The sequence below is a fragment of the Macrosteles quadrilineatus genome, unplaced genomic scaffold (assembly GCF_028750875.1).
Source record: "Macrosteles quadrilineatus isolate MER2022 unplaced genomic scaffold, UCM_ALF_1.0 Scaffold_4__1_contigs__length_99947679, whole genome shotgun sequence".
In the NCBI taxonomy this organism is placed as follows: Eukaryota; Metazoa; Arthropoda; class Insecta; order Hemiptera; family Cicadellidae; genus Macrosteles; species Macrosteles quadrilineatus.
In genome coordinates this window covers 83,889,707-83,909,412 of record NW_026542597.1, presented here as the reverse complement: position 1 = coordinate 83,909,412, position 19,706 = coordinate 83,889,707, and the positions used below count along the sequence as shown (strand labels likewise).

General features: G+C 31.9%; 1 protein-coding gene across 3 annotated transcripts in view; it reads left to right on the top strand.

The window, feature by feature from the left end:
- Nucleotides 1-19,706, top strand: part of LOC128991654 (GTPase-activating Rap/Ran-GAP domain-like protein 3) — a 395,113-nt gene that overhangs the window by 318,161 nt on the left and 57,246 nt on the right. For all 3 annotated transcript variants that reach the window (XM_054414733.1, XM_054414732.1, XM_054414734.1), the window contains exon 3: nucleotides 16,294-16,363. In XM_054414733.1, the coding sequence (XP_054270708.1) occupies nucleotides 16,294-16,363 (70 nt within the window). The remainder of the gene's footprint in view (nucleotides 1-16,293; nucleotides 16,364-19,706) is intronic.

Here is a 19,706-nt window from a genome sequence, read left to right as displayed (position 1 = left end):
GTGCTCTGGAAGTCCCTTCTAAAAAATACAAATTTTTTTATTGGGATCGTTAGATTGAATTTGTCAGTAATGCAAATCTATGAATTTTGAGTCAGAACAGACTAACTGGGACACAAATATTTTTTCCTTATGTTGTCACAAGGGGAAGGTAAAATGAACTCCTTATCAACATTTTGAGTTTATGGAAAATCTTATCAACAGCGACTATAAAAAAAGTATTAAGGGTCAAAAGAGACGAAAAACTATTTGAGTAAAATATAATACAAATCTGCATTTGAAATGGCCAGTTCTAAGTCTCACTTGAATCAACATCTTTCTGGTAGTGGTAGTCTACATAGTTTTAAAATCCACGACTCCTTTTCCATCAAATTGGACCGTTAATACCCTCTAACATTGAACAAAGTATGACCAAATTTATATATACGACGTAAATACAGCTTTTACTCACAGTATGGGTCAAAGATTCGTGTAATGCGACCAACTGCTGATGCGTGATTTACATGTAGGCTAAGTGACTATCTTTATTCCATACAACAAATGTAATGAAAAAAAAACGACGAATATAGGACTATACTTGAACAAATTATCTAAATATCATAAATAGCTGCTTATTAGGTTATCAGCATTGTCCAGTTCGTATACTATTTATTTTTCAAATGAAACTCGAATTAATATAAAACATTAATTTGGTTAAAATAATATATCGGTTATTTGATTAACATAAAATAGTTTATACAGGCAAACTATCAGTTCTATTTCATGTAAAAAATTAAACAACCCCTAAATAAAATACAAAGATAAACAGTATTTGTTAATTATTATTTCTTTTATTACTGACAATATTCCCGTGGCGGAGCACGGGCGGTTAACTAGTAACTTCATATTTCATGTTATTTGGTTACATCATCTGAATTTTCTTTCAATTTTCAGCCCAATTACTATTAGTAGTCGGACTTTTGTAAGATTAAATACATTTCTCAACTGCTACTTTGATTATATATATATACTAGCTGACCCGGCGAACTTCGTATCGCCTAAGTTATAGGTTTCCCCTAAGACAGACCGATGGAAAGAAAGTACCGTTACGTTTAATTTTCAAGATGATCTCGTTCGTATCGCTCAATCACGTCCTGGTTGAAGTTCGTTCGCTGCGCTCACTTGCCTTCAGGTTAGCTCGTTCGCTACGCTCACTCGCCTCCAGGTTGAAGTTCGTTCGCTACGCTCACTCACCTTTTGGTTGCAAATTAGCTGTGCTGCACCCTGTTGGTAATCCTTGTAATTTTAATGCTATTGAACATCATAGAACAGAACCAACTTGTTTAATTGAAACAGCTGTTAAGATTCATTAATTCGATTTCTCATAATGTTAACATGGGAAACTCCAGAGCCACTGGGGCGGAGCCCTTTTAAGAATTTCGAAACGGGAAATAGTTTACGTCCGATTCGCATACCTACAGAATTTACACACCAAATGTCATAACGATCGGTGAAGTCGTTCCGGAGGAGTTTGCAGACAAACACTGTGACACGAGAATTTTATATATTACTGCTATTGAACATCATAGAACAGAACCAACTTGTTTAATTGAAACAGCTGTTAAGATTCATTAATTCCATTTCTCATAAGGTTAACATGGGAAACTCCAGAGCCACTGGGGCGGAGCCCTTTTAAGAATTTCGAAACGGGAAATAGTTTACGTCCGATTCGCATACCTACAGAATTTACACACCAAATTTCATAACGATCGGTGAAGTCGTTCCGGAGGAGTTTGCAGACAAACACTGTGACACGAGAATTTTATATACAGTATTAGATATATATATAATAGCTTAATATAATAAATAATGTAAACTTAATTGCAGTAATAACTAAATACTATGATTATTGTGAGTAATTTGTTATTGCTGTTCCTTTTCTCAATCAATAGACCGAAATAAAGTCGAAGATAGCTTTCCTTGATCTCGAACAAACTTTATTATTAGTTTGGGATTATTGAGATCAAAACTCATAATGCTTAAATTTGCTTTTATGAATCGATATTAAAGGAGAAGTGAGTGAATTTATTTTGTAATGAATAGGTATCTTTTAAGCACTACATTTTAGTTTGGAATCTTATAATCAGTATTTTTTCTTTGTTAATATGGGTATAATTTTGTTTACTATAAAAAAAAAAACATGAATTAAGTTAAATCTAATGTGATGAGTTTTTCGACACCCACACAAAACTTGGAACTTACACGGGTTCGATTCCCGGCACACCCCCTAAAAGCATTTTGCGTTTTATACTTCCTCCTCTAATTCGTCCAGTAAAAATGCCACCGGCGTACACAACAAGAAAGAATTGTATAATGTAATTTAATTACTGTATTTTAATTATCTATAACATTTAAAAGCAACTAATACTGTTTGTATATAATATAAACATTCGCACTAATCTTGCAAATAATTTATGCCCACCACAGCCAACACTAAATTCACCAATTTATTAAGATTAAGAGTCCTTGGAGCCAAGACGTTCTAGCTCATAAAACAATTAAAAATCAAAAAAGAATGCTTCTAATCCCATATGCATAAGATATTTAAATTACAGTCACTTTGGTACCTACTTTAAAAATAATGTTAGATGGTAAATAACTCTTCAGTGGCTATTTGAAATTAACGAAATTAACATTGCTCATTTGGGGGGGAAATCCAAGATGGCTGTTCGTTTCCATGGACTCCCTTGTAAAACAAATCACTACAGAGAAAATGTTTGGATGATAATTATTAACTCTTCAGCAGCTGTTTGAAATTAGACCTAGATTATCAAATGATAATGGGTCAGTCAAAACAGGTAGATAAAACAACAATAAGTGATAAAATTCTTCTCAAAGGCCCATTTCACGTTAATGTACAAAGCTAATGTTTCCTTTATGTTTGACCCCTTCACTCCTTTATTCTTTTCACGGAAAGTTTGTATCGCCATGTTTTATTGGCAGGAAATACTGTGATGCGATTATCGATAACACTAACAACTTATTATAAACACTGTTCTATTTATTGTTTTTATTACATTTTGAGTTATTTTACTGCCCAACACACGACCTGCCATTCATCCTTTGGTAAATTTAACATGACATTTTGGATTAGGAGACAGAAATCAGAAGGATAAATTTTAGATGAAGGTAAACCGGAACAGAAAGATGAGGGAAAACAAGATCCAAATATTATTACGTGGAAGGACAATTCCCTCCGGCAAAGTATAAAGGTAAATGTATAAAGGTTGGATGTGTAATGTCATCCAACAGGTATGTATATTTTTTCCTGGAAATAAATTCTTTATTCTTGAACTGCAATGAAATCAACTAAGTATGCCTAACCTACAGTGAGTCTATAATCGTGTACGCCTAATCAACACCATAAATATTACGGAGTTTTTAAAAATTTAAGTTCATTTCACAATATATCATTTTCTACAAGCTCTCTTTTCTTAGATGATCTGCTACACAAGTTTATTCATCTACATAAATATGCTAGTGCTATTGTACGCACTAGTGAGTCCTACGACTATCCGCAGTACTATACTGATAAGACCAATTCGTAAATTACAAGTCAAAAATTAGGTTCGGATTCCACTATAAACTGTAGGTCCCTTAGTTGTTATTCCTGTCTAAGAAACATGTTGGCCTTAGTCACTAACAAGACTACAAGATCATGCCACTCATCCTACACTTATCTCCATCAATTTGGCTTAAAATACCTACCTTCACGTCGCCATTTCAGATTAAGTATAAAGTGTTAAGTATATTGCGCAAGTTAGGATTTGGTAAGGAATATGCAATACCCAGGAAACGTTATTGATTCCAATGTAGGAAGATTACGAGTCAGATTATTGGTGAAAGAAAATCCTCTGAACAATCGAGAATACATTTTAACGTGAGCCTACGCTAACTCCCACACATCCTGTAAAGACTACGCTAACAAGTTGAAAACTTGGATTGTACATTGTCAAGATAATTTTTTCCAAACAATTCTTCGTAGGTTTAAAAAAGTGTATTTTAACTTTTTCTACATATTTTAATTTGTGCAGGCATAATGATGAGGGATTTCATTTGATATTTCCAACCCGTTTTCATTGATACAATACAAATGAAATAATGTTTATAAATTAAGTTTCTAAAGAGAAGATATTTCTTAGGGAAAAGAGTGAAAATATATGCTGATTTGTCAAGTAAAACATGGAGAGCCCTTTTTCCTATCATTCTACCACAGTAAAATTAGGTATGTAGCATACATTTATTTGTTAAATTAGTCATTTGGTCCAACTTTTGTTGCCATCTGTGACATAACAATAATATGTTAAACCCCTCTAACATCTTTTTTTCTCGATACCCCCAATAGTAATACTATCCGACAAATGTTTAGTTGAACTTACCTCGTATATTAACTATCCTTTACTTTACGTGTTCCAGCCATCGATGTATATAGTTATATTCTATATAATATAATATATTATAATATGGTATATAGTATAATATTCTATATAATATATTATATAATATAGTTATACACATCGATGGTTCCAGCATAGCGGCCAGTTTACAAAGAAGCTTACCAAACATATTACAGTATAATAATACTTTTTCCATAGTTTTTGAAATTATTAGATTGGTTTTGAATAAACAACTGTATTGTAGAGATAAAATTGTAACAATGCGAATGTAAGATACTATTTCAATAATACTTCTACACAACCACAATATATTTCCATATTTCACTTAAAAAACTACTTCTATTCTTACACCTTACCGTTTTTTATCACAATTATCAAAAAATATTTAAACCCCATCACCATTAAGGAATATTTCTCTAGTAATAACGGAAAAACCTACGTTTAACCTCCTACATTTGTTTTTTTGTGGTTTTCAATTTTTCCAAGCTATTATTTTAATTTTAAACTCATTTTTAGAGATAAAAAAGTTTAACCCTGCGGAACAAATCCAAAGTAAAAACCACTTGCTTCTGTTTGTGGCTACTGAATGAAAACCGTCCGGAAATTGAAATCCGGAAGGAAGTGGGAGAACGGTTCGTATCTCCGGATGATGTTTACTGATGCGGCCACCTTCAAAAGGGAAAATATTTCACAAGCTTTTAATAATAAACCATTTTACTAGCGTTTGGAAAGTAATAAACGTTTCTTCAACCAGGTATTATATCCCTGATTGTTTACTGAAAGTTGTCATTTAGAGACTCGTAGAGACAAAAAAGTAATATACCATCGGGGGGGGGGGGGGTGTTAAATATATACAGTATTAGTGTTTGGCCGAAAAAAAAAATCAATGCCTAGTAAAGTGCCTTCTAACCTAACAACCTAACGTAACCTGACCCTAGCCTAACCTAACTTAATCCTTACCTGGCCACATAATGCAATCTCACTTTGTTAAGGATATCTAACACTTAATATTCAGACAGACATTCAAACGTGGTTTTTAATAAATTAAGGATTATAGCTAAACAAAATGCAAAGTAAGAAAATGACTACGTCAAGAACCCACAACGTTAATGCTGGGTTTTCTTTCCTAGGCGCGGAGTCGGCGAGTGGAGAGAGGAACGCGGAGAGCGGAATTGATATTAACATGGCATTCCGCTCCGCTTCTAGGAAAACAGTAACATTAAATTGCCTAAGACAAGTGGAGTCCGCTCTCCGCGTTCCTCTCTCCGCTCGCCGACTCCGCGCCTAGGAAAACCCGGCTTAGGGCAACATATCTAGTATTTCTCTAACGTTGTCATTTCGATATTTAAAAATAAATCTTTGGGTTAGTTCATACAGAAGTTTATCGTAGATAAAAGACTTAGTTACTCTTGTATACCGCTTTATAAACTCCGAGAATGTTTCAAGGTTTGTATGTCTTCACTTTTAAGCTATAAACTGTTATATTTTAGATTATAAAACTTTATTTTACTAAGTGAAAACAACCAGAAGAGTCAGATAAGTTGACTAAAGTTTCACTGTATTCCATTAAAACCTTAAAATAATTAATCCAAAAAGTTCAAAAAATTAACAAAAAGTGAATTCACTTAAAACTTCTTAAAGCAATATTATTTCCAATATATATTTAATTTCAGTTTTGTTCAGTCTGTTATATTTAATAAAATGAACATACAACCGCAACTTGTTAATAGTAAAAACCCTTTATTTGATTGGTTTTAACACATACACAAAAACAATTAAAGATTTTGGACAACAAAGACATTTTTTCCCAATACATATTGGTAATATCGGTAAATTTGTTGCAAAACCTAAAGCGAAACTAATGATGATGTATCGTTTTCCACTCCAACGGAAAAGTGCCTCACTTTATCAGTTACTTGAGAGTCGCAATTTATATGGTATAAACACAACTATAACCGAGTCTATGGCCAAATCATTATTTTTTACTCTTTTAAATAAATTATTTTTCAAGGTAGTATACCTAATCTATTATATTTTGTACTAGAGTAGGTTTAAGGCGTTGACTATAAAATTAACCCTATTGAAGGTGGCATTAGGTCGAAAATCAGTGCACTCAAGCAAGGCCAAACATGGAACAACATGTAACAAACATGAAACAAACATGTAGCAAACAAGGAACAAACGTGTAACAAATCTGTTACAAACGAGGAAAAAACCTGTAATAAACATGTAACAAACATGAAAAAAAGGTAACGTACAAGGCATTTTATTGTACAAGAGGTTGAGAACTAAATTTTTGGTATCCAAAGTAAATAATGCATGTTGTTCAATATATCTTAAAAATTAACTTAACTTTCCTGATTGTTAACCTCTGTATTGGTATTTTTTTACTACTAATAAAAATACCCTATTCCATAATGAAACAAGCTAATTATCTATGATTAGATTCCCATTTCACGTCTAATGAAATTGGTAGATCGGAATAAATTCCTCCAGGAAGCTAAAGTTAACTGGTAGCAAAAATCACTAAAATTCAAACCACCTAAAAATCCCTTATTAAATCCCATATTCACATCTTCTTTTGTTAATACTTGCAAAGAGAGCTTTATTGGATTCTGTAAACCTCTTTGCAACGCTCCCAATACTTTGATCACCTATGTTATATTCAATATAAATATTCAGTGAATATGAATACAAAAAGATCTCATTGCTTTCATTGTTTGAACAATTAGACCAAATATATTCAGAGTAAATGAATATAGGTTAATGCGAGCTATTGACGTAACATCCTTGTTTGTAGTAAAAGCAACAAATATTTACCATATAAATTATTAGCCATTATAATCCGCTTTCTTGCTAAACTTTTAAGTAAAGAATAACAAATCCAAATAAGAGTAAAAGAATAATTGTTGGATTTTAAGTAAGAAGCATTGACACTTATTGGTAACTGTGGCATAATCATGAAAAATATTTCTGAATAATTTGTGTTTTTTTTTATGAAAAGGAATTAATTTAGATCGTTTACTCGTAACTATTAAGCTACCAAACAACCACCATCCATTAGAATTTTCAAAAAGTTTGTGTTTTTTTGGAAATTTCTACTAACTATACAAAAACGTTATATTTCATTGTTACAAAACTGCTGAACTTTTTTTCAAATATTTCAAATAGTATCAACCAAACCTCTTTGTACGTTATAAGGACTTATTCTAACAATATATTGATTTTGGATGTTAATCAAATATAAAAATATAAAAATAGTGTTAATCGTGTTTTTTTTTTCGTCCAAAAAGCTACGTTTTTCCTCGATATACATTTTTATTATATTCCCTATGAAAATTAATCTAAAATTAGTTTCACTTTCAACTTTTCTGGAATATTGTACATTATTTAGTAAAAAATATATTCAAACTTGTTTTGGATGAATAAACGTATACAGATATTTTTTCTTACAAAATAATTCAACTCTTACCCCAATCAAACTCATGTTATATTTTCTAAAATATATTTATCCTATCAATCTTAATTAATTCAAAGTGTTATACATGTACATATTTTCCAATTTTATAACTATATATATATATATTTATTTTCTACTCAGTAATGTATTAGAGTCTAACACAACAGCTTCGGTAGTCATAAAGCGATGAGGAAGGTTTTATAAAACCCTTTGAGAAGCTTTCACAGCCAAGCATGCGAATATTAATATTGAAGGCTGCTTCTTTATGTCAGTAACGCGTTTTACAGTGAAAATATAAACAAGGAGTGAAAAATTGTGAATAACACCCGAAAATTAAAACCATGTTGTATTTTAGTATAATTTTAATATGGTGCCTTCCAAAAACACAGAGAAATCCAAATCCCTTTGAAAAGTTTGTTTATGCAACGAAGCTATTTCGGTGTTAAAATTAAAAAGGATCGCTTAAGGGGTGTTTAATTTAAACTAGCTGTTACCCACGGGCTTCAACCCGTTTGACTCCATAAGTTTTAAAACTATTGATTGGTTAAGTTAAGCTGAAATAAACAAAACAAAACACAGTAAAACAAACAAATAATCACACCTGATTTTAATAAGGTAACACATTGAATAACAAACAAATAAATACAGCTGAGGTATTTTTAACATTAGTTATATGGAAAGTTCCCTTTAGAAGGGCAATTTATGAAATAATGGATGGTTTTGCGCAAGGTTTCTCGTCATGACGAACATTTTAAGTATATGGTTTATGGGGATGTGACTTGTAGTTTTCTCAAAAGTTCATGGGTACCTTAGGCTTTATACAGGGTGTCCCATAAGTAAAGTGCCAAACTCTGGGAATAGGTTCTATGGGTCAAAATAAAGAGAAAATCAAGAATAAAGTTTTTTTCAAAAACGCTTCGTTTACCAGATATCCGCCATTTTGTATTTTTTACTAAATAATTTATATCTTCTGATTTTTTCAACCGATCCTTATAAAACTCGGTAAGTATGTTTAGATAAAAGAGACATACTGTAGAAAAAAAATTCAACTTGGTCCAATTTAAAATTTCAAAATGGCGGCCATTTTGAACATTTAATCTAAAATTACGGGAAAACGGTAAAAAATACAAAAATGTACTAAGAACACTTTTTTTTATAAAATTTTATTTCCAATCTATCAACACCAAAAACATGAAAATCGAACAAAAAATAACCGAGATACATTAAAATGTGTGTTAAGAGGCAGCAAAAAATCCATTTGTTGTAAATAGCCCCAATCACCAGATCAGCTGTTTTTAGAAAATAATTGTAATTGGTATAATTCATATTTTTTCAACCGACCTGTATAAAACTCGATAAAAGAGACCTACTGTAGAAAAAAATTAAACTTGGTCCAATTTAAAATCTGAAAATGGTGGCCATTTTAAACTTGTAATCTAAAATTAACAAAACAATAACCGAGATACATTGAAACCATTTATTGAGTGACAACATAAAAAATGAGGAAACTAATTAAATACAAAATCAAATCTTAACAAATGATAGCTTTTTTGAAAGTTATCAACTACAACAAATGTTCCATGTGTCCTCCATTCATTTCTACGACACAAACCATCCTCTTTCTCATCGACTCCCTCACTCTTTCAAATACCCCAGGCTTTTGTCTTATCACTTCACAACCTGCTACAATTCGTTCCCTTAAGTCCTCAATACTGTCAACAGGGGTATGGTAAACCAAAGATTTTAAATAGCCCCATACAAAAAAGTCCAGGGGATTAAGGTCAGGAGACCTGGCAGGCCATGGGATGGGCCCCCCACGCCCTATCCATTTATTTCCAAACACTTGATTTAAATGTCGCCTTACATCCAATGAAAAGTGTGGTGGCGCACCGTCTTGCATAAACCACATATTGTTTCTCAAATGAAGGGGTAAGTTTTCTAGCAATCCGGGAAGATCTTGTGTTAAAAAGTTTAAGTAAGACACACCATTAAGTCGGTTGGGTAAAAACCATGGCCCTATAAGATAGTCCCCAACAATGCCTATCCAAACATTGAGAGAAAAGCGCACTTGATGCCTTCTTTGTGATATCTCATGGGGATTTTCATCGGCCCAGAAGTGATTATTATGAAAATTAAAAATTCCTTCTCTCGAGAACCCAGCCTCATCGGTAAATAAAATGTTGGAGAGAAACAGAGGAAGTAATGCGATCTGTTGCAAGAACCATTGACATAAGTTAATACGGGGTGGAAAGTCCCTATCGGTTAGGCATTGCACCCTTTGGATATGGTAAGGATACAACTGCTGATTATGTAGAATCCGCCACACAGAACTTTTTGAAATACCATGTTCAAGCGATATTCTTCTAACACTAGTACTTGGGTCTTCTTCCACGGCCGTCAAAACTCTTTCTTGATTATTTAATGTATCTACAGAAACAGCCCGTCCGGTCTTCTCAGTGAATTTTAGTGTTCCTCGTTCCCTCAAATTCCTGTGAACATTTACAAACACTTTCCTACACGGAATTCGTCGGTTGGGGAACGTTTCTGCGTAAAGGCGGCATGCCTCACGCGAATTCCCATTACCTAAGCCGTAAAAAAAATGAATATCAGCTAGCTCGACATTAGAATAGCTATGGTTCGGCATTTAAATAAACTTAGAAAATATCAACCTAACCTGATCACAATGATGATGTTTAAAGTAAACAGAACAATAATAACAACAATGCAACAATGCAACTCAACAAACACATGTTTTTCAATCAGCTGTTCAGCTGATTGGGGCTATTTACAACAAATGGATTTTTTGCTGCCTCTTAACACACATTTTAATGTATCTCGGTTATTTTTTGTTCGATTTTCATGTTTTTGGTGTTGATAGATTGGAAATAAAATTTTATAAAAAAAAGTGTTCTTAGTACATTTTTGTATTTTTTACCGTTTTCCCGTAATTTTAGATTAAATGTTCAAAATGGCCGCCATTTTGAAATTTTAAATTGGACCAAGTTGAATTTTTTTTCTACAGTATGTCTCTTTTATCTAAACATACTTACCGAGTTTTATAAGGATCGGTTGAAAAAATCAGAAGATATAAATTATTTAGTAAAAAATACAAAATGGCGGATATCTGGTAAACGAAGCGTTTTTGAAAAAAACTTTATTCTTGATTTTCTCTTTATTTTGACCCATAGAACCTATTCCCAGAGTTTGGCACTTTACTTATGGGACACCCTGTATATAGACTAGCAGAGTATCCGTCCTTCGTACGGGATTGGCTTATAAGTATAAAATGCTTATTGCAGTTATACTAAAGCATTGCGTTTGCAATGGTGGAGGACAAAATTTTATCAAATTTGCTTCTTTAAATTTACGGTATACTATAGTATTACACATCTATCATAGCCATAATATTCTACCACTTCACCTAAACAATAAAGAAAAATAAATTGTTAAAGATTCGCAAAAGATTCGTAAAATTACAAACATAAAAGTAACTAACTGTAAACAATCCTACTTTGTTAGTTCTCATTGCATATCATAGTTTTTTGTTGTTGCTTAGTTCAAATTAACTGTTTCCATAAATGCAAAAATAGTAACAATGCTGCACCCTGTTGGTAAATCTTATAACTTGTAATGCTTTTGCATACCATAGAACCACTTTTGTTGAAACCGCTGACTAAGTTCTTTTATTCCCTTTAAATATGAATACTCATAAGGTTAACATGGGGAACCACAGAGCCACTGGGGCGGAGCCCAAAAGGATTTTTGAGATAAGAATATGCCTATATGTTAATCGGGGATGTTAGCTATAATCATGCCAAATTTCAGCCCAATCCGTCAGGTAGTTAATCAATGCGTGATTGAACTTCAAACAAACAAACACACAAACAAATAAACAAACACACAAACTTTCACATTTATAATACAGTATTAGTAAGATTCTGCATTACAACTATTCTTGGCAAAGTCGTTTACAAAATACAGTTATTAAAATAAAGCCAAAGAAACTACATACTAAAGACAAAGTGTAGGTAAAACTACTAATCATATACACCTTCCAGTGAACAGTTTGTTAAACTCATAAAAATTTTAAAACATAATACTCTAAAATTTTATAATTGCGTATTCAAACTATTTGTCGATTTGTAAATACCAGGACATCTGATCACACATAATTATTGTTATATTCTAATCCTTTTGACAGTATGATTGAGAGAAAATTTATTAACCTTAAAAACAGTTGTATATACGAGGCATCTTGTAAAGGCTGTAAAAGAACCTACAAGTTACAATTGGGGAAGCTCCAAATAAAGTTTTCTGTAAATGTTACGTAAGCAAAGTATATAAATTTATTTTTGAAACCGTAAAATTCTACTCAATGGCAATATAATATTTTTACTAGCCTTTAATGCCCAAATATAAATAATAAGTATAATAAAAAAAGTACTTCTGTACTCTCTTATAACTATCAGAGAGGTTATACTACCTTACTAAGCTCTTAAAAATTCTTTATTGAAAAAATGGTTTTAGCGAATTTCCTTATAGGGAAGTAGCTATTACCGTAGGTCTCATGGTAAGACTTAGGCCCGGGACCGATTTACTTTTTCATTTTGATGTCTCCAGAGGCCAAAAACACCACTCGTTCAAATTTTTATATATGTATATATATATATATATATATATATATATATATATATATATATATATATATATATATATATATATATACTAGCTGACCCGGCGAACTTCGTATCGCCTAAGTTGTAGGTTTCCCCTAAGACAGACCGATGGAAAGAAAGTACCGTTACGTTTAATTTTCAAGATGATCTCGTTCGCATCGCTCAATCACGTCCTGGTTGAAGTTCGTTCGCTACGCTCACTCACCTTTGGGTTGGAGCTCGTTCGCTACGCTCACTCACCTTTAGGTTGGAGCTCGTTCGCTGCGCTCACTTGCCTTCAGGTTAGCTCGTTCGCTACGCTCACTCGCCTCCAGGTTGAAGTTCGTTCGCTACGCTCACTCACCTTTTGGTTGCAAATTAGCTGTTGTCATAAATGTAAAAGAAATAATAGTGCTGCACCCTGTTGGTAATCCTTGTAACTTTAATGCTATTGAACATCATAGAACAGAACCAACTTGTTTAATTGAAACAGCTGTTAAGATTCATTAATTCCATTTCTCATAAGGTTAACATGGGAAACTCCAGAGCCACTGGGGCGGAGCCCTTTTAAGAATTTCGAAACGGGAAATAGTTTACGTCCGATTCGCATACCTACAGAATTTACACACCAAATTTCATAACGATCGGTGAAGTCGTTCCGGAGGAGTTTGCAGACAAACACTGTGACACGAGAATTTTATATATTAGATAGATATGTGTGTCCGTGAACACGATAACTTGAGTAATTTTTATCCGATTTTGATGAAATTTGGTTTGAAGGTGTGAGGCGGGATAAACTTGAACGAGTTCGCGATCCAGCATGATTGGACCATGGGAACAGGGTTTTATGGGGGGTTTTATGGGGTAAAAATTGGTTTTTCTCACTTTTGACCCGCAAAACACAAAATTTCCCAATTTTTCTCTAAACCTTCTTAAAGAGCTTAAAAAAACAAACAATTCAGTATATCAAAGTGTTTTTGTACGGATACTGGTTGCGGAGAAAACTAAAAAAATGGTAAATTTAAAATTCCCATGTTATTCTTATGGAGAATATTGTAAAATGTTGTAGTTTGCTTGTTTATGGATATCTTTTGATCAAACTTGGCAAATATATTCATTTTATACTAAGCAATAATTATTTTACTTAAAACACACACTATATTAGTTTCCTTGTAGCAGCAAACCTAGGTACTCGTTAAACCTAATGTTATTTAAATAGATCAATTGAAAATCAATTCAGCCAAATGGAAATTCGCTTAGGCGTCAGGTTTGCTGCGGCGGGGGTATTTTTTTTTTAGTTTTCTCTTTTCTTTAATAACACCTAACTTTACCTCCAAATATTAATTATGGAGACTTCATATGCTTCTTATGCGCAAGTGTTCAAAATCCTGGCCTTATCGTCAAACTTAAACTTTTTAATTAAAGTCTCTGGTATTAAGTAGGAACAAACTTCCGTACCTTATTTTTAAATCTTTAGACTGTCTCATATACTAAATAGTTGTATGCAACATTTATACATCATTTTGTCCTTTATATTGTCTACTTTTTTTTAAATATATCTCCTATTTGTGATAATTTATAACAAGCTGTCTCAATCCTTCAGATCAAAATCATTTTGGGAATCAGCATCTACATTGCTTAAAATTATTATAGACAAAGTCATAAAAATAATGGAGTCACATTTAACAATCTTAATAAATTATTGTTATGTTATCTTGTCAACATTAAACCCAAGTGTGTTTGAAAAAATTATTTTAAAATTGTATGTTAAATTTATGCCATTTTAATTCACCTTAAATGGTACCCATATACTATATGGGCTGTACCATCGACACACACATTTGCAGATGTAATTTGGCAAATGTGCACCCTCATGCGTGACTTGAGCCTAAGAATATTCCCAAATGTGACCAGGCATTAGGGCACCACGTGTTATTCAAAATCCCCTCCTTCGGGATAGATTACGAAAATATTACACAGTAAAGAAACGCAAAAGTATTAAAATACAGACATCATTTGTGTAATGTTGTGTTTAGGGCCCCATTCAAAGAGACAATAGGCTTGAATTCAGGTTTAGGTCGTTATTCGCATAATTTTGATTTATATTATTATTTATGCTAGTATATTACCCTATTGATCTAAAAAATTGACATACAGTTTTTGTCTGGTAGATATTTTCACATTACTCCAGGCTAGACCTATGGGTTGCGGTATTATCACTAAGATAAAAATCCGTTGGTAATTTGGAGGGATTTGAACCCGGGACCTCTGTTACATATACCGGTACGATTTTTAATATCTTTCATTATAAGTTTAGGTTATTGTGTCTGGTGTGGGACGTTGTAGTGATTCTAGCACAGGACTTCGTCCTTGGCGTGTTGGGTTCAAATCCCACCAATAACCAAGATAACTTGAGGACCTGGTGGTTAGAAACCAGCTACTTATTTGAAAAAGGTTTTGCTTTATAAGAAAATTAATCAATACTGTAATAGAATTTCAGCCAATTACTAAGCTGATTCAAACCTATGTTATTTACTACAAAATATGCACTATCATCAAATAGTGACATACTAATCTAGCCCGTGTCCAAAAATAACAAAAATACTCTATCGTTTGCAGAGTATTAGAAGAGGACTGGTGTAAAAATGGCAAAAGTGCAAAAAGTAAAACCCTATCACTTATCATGTGAGAATGATTTACACTTTCCGTCACAACAGATTACCTTATGAAAATTTATGAGGATGAAGTGAAACTGAGTCTTTCCATTACTTTTACACAGGTAAAATATTGAGGGTCTTAAAAAGCTATTAGTATGTCAAATGCGACATTAGATTTTTCCCCAACTCTTCTAATATCGTTTACGTGTTTCTACTTTAATACGTAAACTGTATGATTCTTTATATAAAATTTTCACTGGTGATTTATAAAGTATACAACGAAAGTACGTATCAATCGGACGATTTTTGGCTTAACATTGACCAAAAATTAACATATAAATAGATATGAGAAGTTACTGGATCGCGTATCAAGTACAACGCCTTCAATGGTTAAGACAATATTTACAATTTTGGTTTAAACGAAATGTTTATTCGTCATATACATTTTCACATATAAACATTATGACAAGTCAAATCACATGGATTCCATCCAATGGAAATTTTTTATTTTACATAACATCAATAAAACTACTCTTGAGCTTTAATTATTGAACAATTCGATAGCATTACAGATTTTGGGTGGTACTTCAGCACTAATGTTATAGACAATGTTTTAAGATGATTTCTTTAAATAACTGTTCACTACATTTACTGTCAGAAATGTAAATACAATTCCCTTACTGTATTATCTTATTGTATCCCATATTCGATATAGCACAATATGCTTTGTAGTGATTGTAATACTCTTTGAGATAAGATTCGAAAGGATTAGAGTCGTATTCGCCAAGGTATTACTTCTCTTCCTCCATTCTTTGGTGGATTTTATTTCAGGTTTTATGCAAGATTAGCCTATATTTTAAATATAAAACTATTTAATCACCGTTTTGTTTGTCATTTTTATTTGTTTTGCAATTGAATACATATTTAATGTTTGATTTTCACTGTCAAACCACCATTTGATAGATTTAAGTGTGTAAAATAACTTATACATTATTATTTGTTGGTTGAGCATTTTACAACATTTATATAAGAGATGTTGAATTTTGTCCGAATTTTAAGCTCTACTAATTTTATTTCCATTGTTTCAGTTCCACCTCCAGTGATCTCATATCCAGAAGAGGAGTTTTTAGCAGAAGACACTACGGTTCCGTTGAATTGGTGAGTTGGGGAAGAAATTTTTCCGTCATTAATTTAAGTATTTCTTATATTCACACCACAGTTAACTATTTTTATATTATACTTAACACTTGGTATTTATCTTTCTATAAAAGTCGTATTTCGCTTTTTAATTCTTACAAAATTATTATTTTTTATTTATAGTGGCGTCCTTACTTATATTTTGCAACACAAAAAAAACTTTGGTAGTTTTGGAATTTCAATTTCCCTGGAAAATATATAACCTAATATCTAGGCGTATAGCCTTGAAAAACTTAAAATGTTCAATTAGTAATGCTTCTTAGGTCTTAAAGCCAACTTAATTGTATGTCTAATATTGTCTTAGATAGCTTAACTATTAAATCAATCACAAATACTTGTGTACAATATTTTCATGGCAGTAGGTAAACTACATTTGATCAAACACTTTCTTCCCATAGTTCTTATTTGAATTTAATAGAAACCCTTGTTGAAAGAATTATGATTTTAGTCCTCAACACAAAGTTTGTAGTTCGCCTTACAGTTTACATTTTAGAGGTCCGTAGAGTAAGATTTTGCTGGAAAAGTAGGTCCTTCCAATGAATGGCCTTACTGACGTTACATGTAAAAAGCCTCTACCCATCGTTAAGGAATGGTTCATCAGCATTAGGCCTTTAGAAAAACAAGGGCTATATCGTAATTTACATAATTCATAAAGTATGGTAAAAATTACATGTGCAAATTTTACAATGCCATTGTTAATACAGTATGCACAAAACAAATATTCATATAGTATACATTGTATATAAAATTGTATATACATTGTATATAAAATGTTAGGCTATATTTCATAACCTCAAGTGACTATTTGAAAAACGGGCGCAAGTTTAAAGAACGAGGAGAAGGTATTCCTCGGGATAATTTGCTAACTAAATCACAAAACTGAAGTTTCTTACATCGCTCCTTTATAATTTAGCTCCCAAAATGCGTTCGTCATTTTTTGCCATTGTATATGAAAAGCCATTGCCGCTATTAAAAAAACCCGTCTCCAAAAACAATAATAAAATTTAAATTCACCAAATATCTCTAAATGACAATAAAGTGTGCGTTTCTATTTTATTGCTACGTACATAGTCAAAGGTACAATATAACATGATAATATACATATACACGATTTGACAACGACGCACTTAAATTTGTGACAAGGCAACTTAAAAAGCATAAACATCTACATCTAATGTCACCAATTCTAGCTAATCCTTTTTTCCTGAGGATAAAAACGTCTTTACCCTTGCAAAACATGTATTGAAAACATACACTTTTGCTACAGTATAACAAAATAGTAATTTCACCATTAGGGACTAAATTTAACTTTTTTCTTCACGAGCTCTTGTTTGCAAAATGAGAAAGTGTCAAATCAAATCAAATTCTTTATTGCCTCTTTACACGTGTCATGCACGTCATCGTCAACAATACATAATGTAATACTCTTCAATACACAATATGTTAACTCGTTTAATACACGTGAGGAACTGTTATCACTAATAATGTATTACAACACAATATACAATTTTCAATTTTCTGATTTTTACATTTCAAACTAGCAAATTGTGAAATTATCACTAACCAACTTTCTATCTACATGTACAATTATGTCTAACTAGCTCCCAACACTTATCCATTCAAAAAATTTAGATTATTTAGAAAACTAGAAAATTGTATCGCAAAAGTTGACAAGTTGTTTCCAAAAACCATAATAATATCCTAACCAGTAAGACATTCAAACTCTTAAACATAAATCCAAAATTTAATTTACAGCGTAATCTTAATCACTCAGTCTAATTACTCTTTTGCTGCAAACTTCTCATCGCAAGCGTTATCACAATTAGAATAAACAATTTACTTAACCAACTTCAAGATCGGAATTGTGCGGAAGATTCTTTGTTTGCGTAAAATATTCATGGAAATCTAATTAATTAACCACAAGTTATGTTTATTCATCAGCATAGCTTATTTCCAACATAATTTGTTCGTTAAACCACACTAATAAATATGAATTTGCATGTTAAACACAGCCACTAATTGAAAGTTGATATTCTAAATTAAATGAGGTTATTTATTTGCTTTTAAAATATTTGCACACAAAACGATTATATTTTTTGTATGTGAAGATTTTTGTAGTTGACGATTTTTTGTGATGAATAAGTTTTTGTCAATAAATTGCTTCTTGATTGCATACTTAGCAAATCAAATCGAAACTCTTTCTTGGTTATGCTGTAGATACTTTCTGTAGTTTGCATTGGTCCTTCTTTGAAAATAAATTTAAACCCCTAAGTATTTCTATGCAAACAAAAATTTCCAGCAGTGTATTTAATTGCTTCTTCGAATTATTGAATTTGTACGGTTAATTTGTTAGCAAGAATTACTTCGGATTGCTCTTAAAATTTCTCGAAATTTTATTATTGTAAATCTTTAATCTTGCAGTTAATTACTGGCTAGATTATAAATTAGCTAGTATTCTTTATAATCAGGTCAAATTAAAAGGGCACTTTACTATAAACTAACAGATTTATTTATCAACTATGAAACTATCCAAAACGAAGATCACGTTGTTTTTTACAAGAAATTCTACTATTAAATCAATGTTATTGAAGATTTCACCACAGCCTGTCCATATATAGTAAATCTACTTCAATACACAATAGTGTTGTTTTGTCAAGCGTTGTATCCGGTTACTTAACAATATTCTCGCCACTGACGCTTTAGTTTAGGCATGAATTCAATCCAATAGCATCCATATATAAAGCCCAAAGCACCCATGAACTTTTGAGAAAACTACAAGTCACAACCCCGTAAACCAGATACTTAAAATGTTCGTCATGACGAGAAACCTTGCGCAAAACTATTCTATTTTTCATAAATTGCCCTTTGAGGTCTTCATTGCTTTCTAAAGGGAACTTTCCATATACCTAATGTTAAAAATACCTCAGCTGTACTTATTTTTATCTTATTCTTTCAATTTTTACCTTATTAAAATTAGGTGTGATTATTTGTTTGTATTACTGTATTCTGTTTTGTTTATTTCAGCTTAACCTAACCAATCAATAGTTTTATTAATACTTATGAAGTCAAAAGGGGTGAAGCCCGTGGGTAACAGCTAGTATTAAAATTAAACTTATGTTTTGATTTAAATGTCATTTTTATATAAGCTATCCTACTAACTCTTGATTTGTATTCTTAAAAAAACATCTTTATTACTAATATTACCATTAATTTGATTTGTTTGAAGTTAAGCCTTCGTATTTTAAACAATACAATAAAAACAGAAGGTCATTTAAACTCAACTTGGATAATTAATTAACTATGT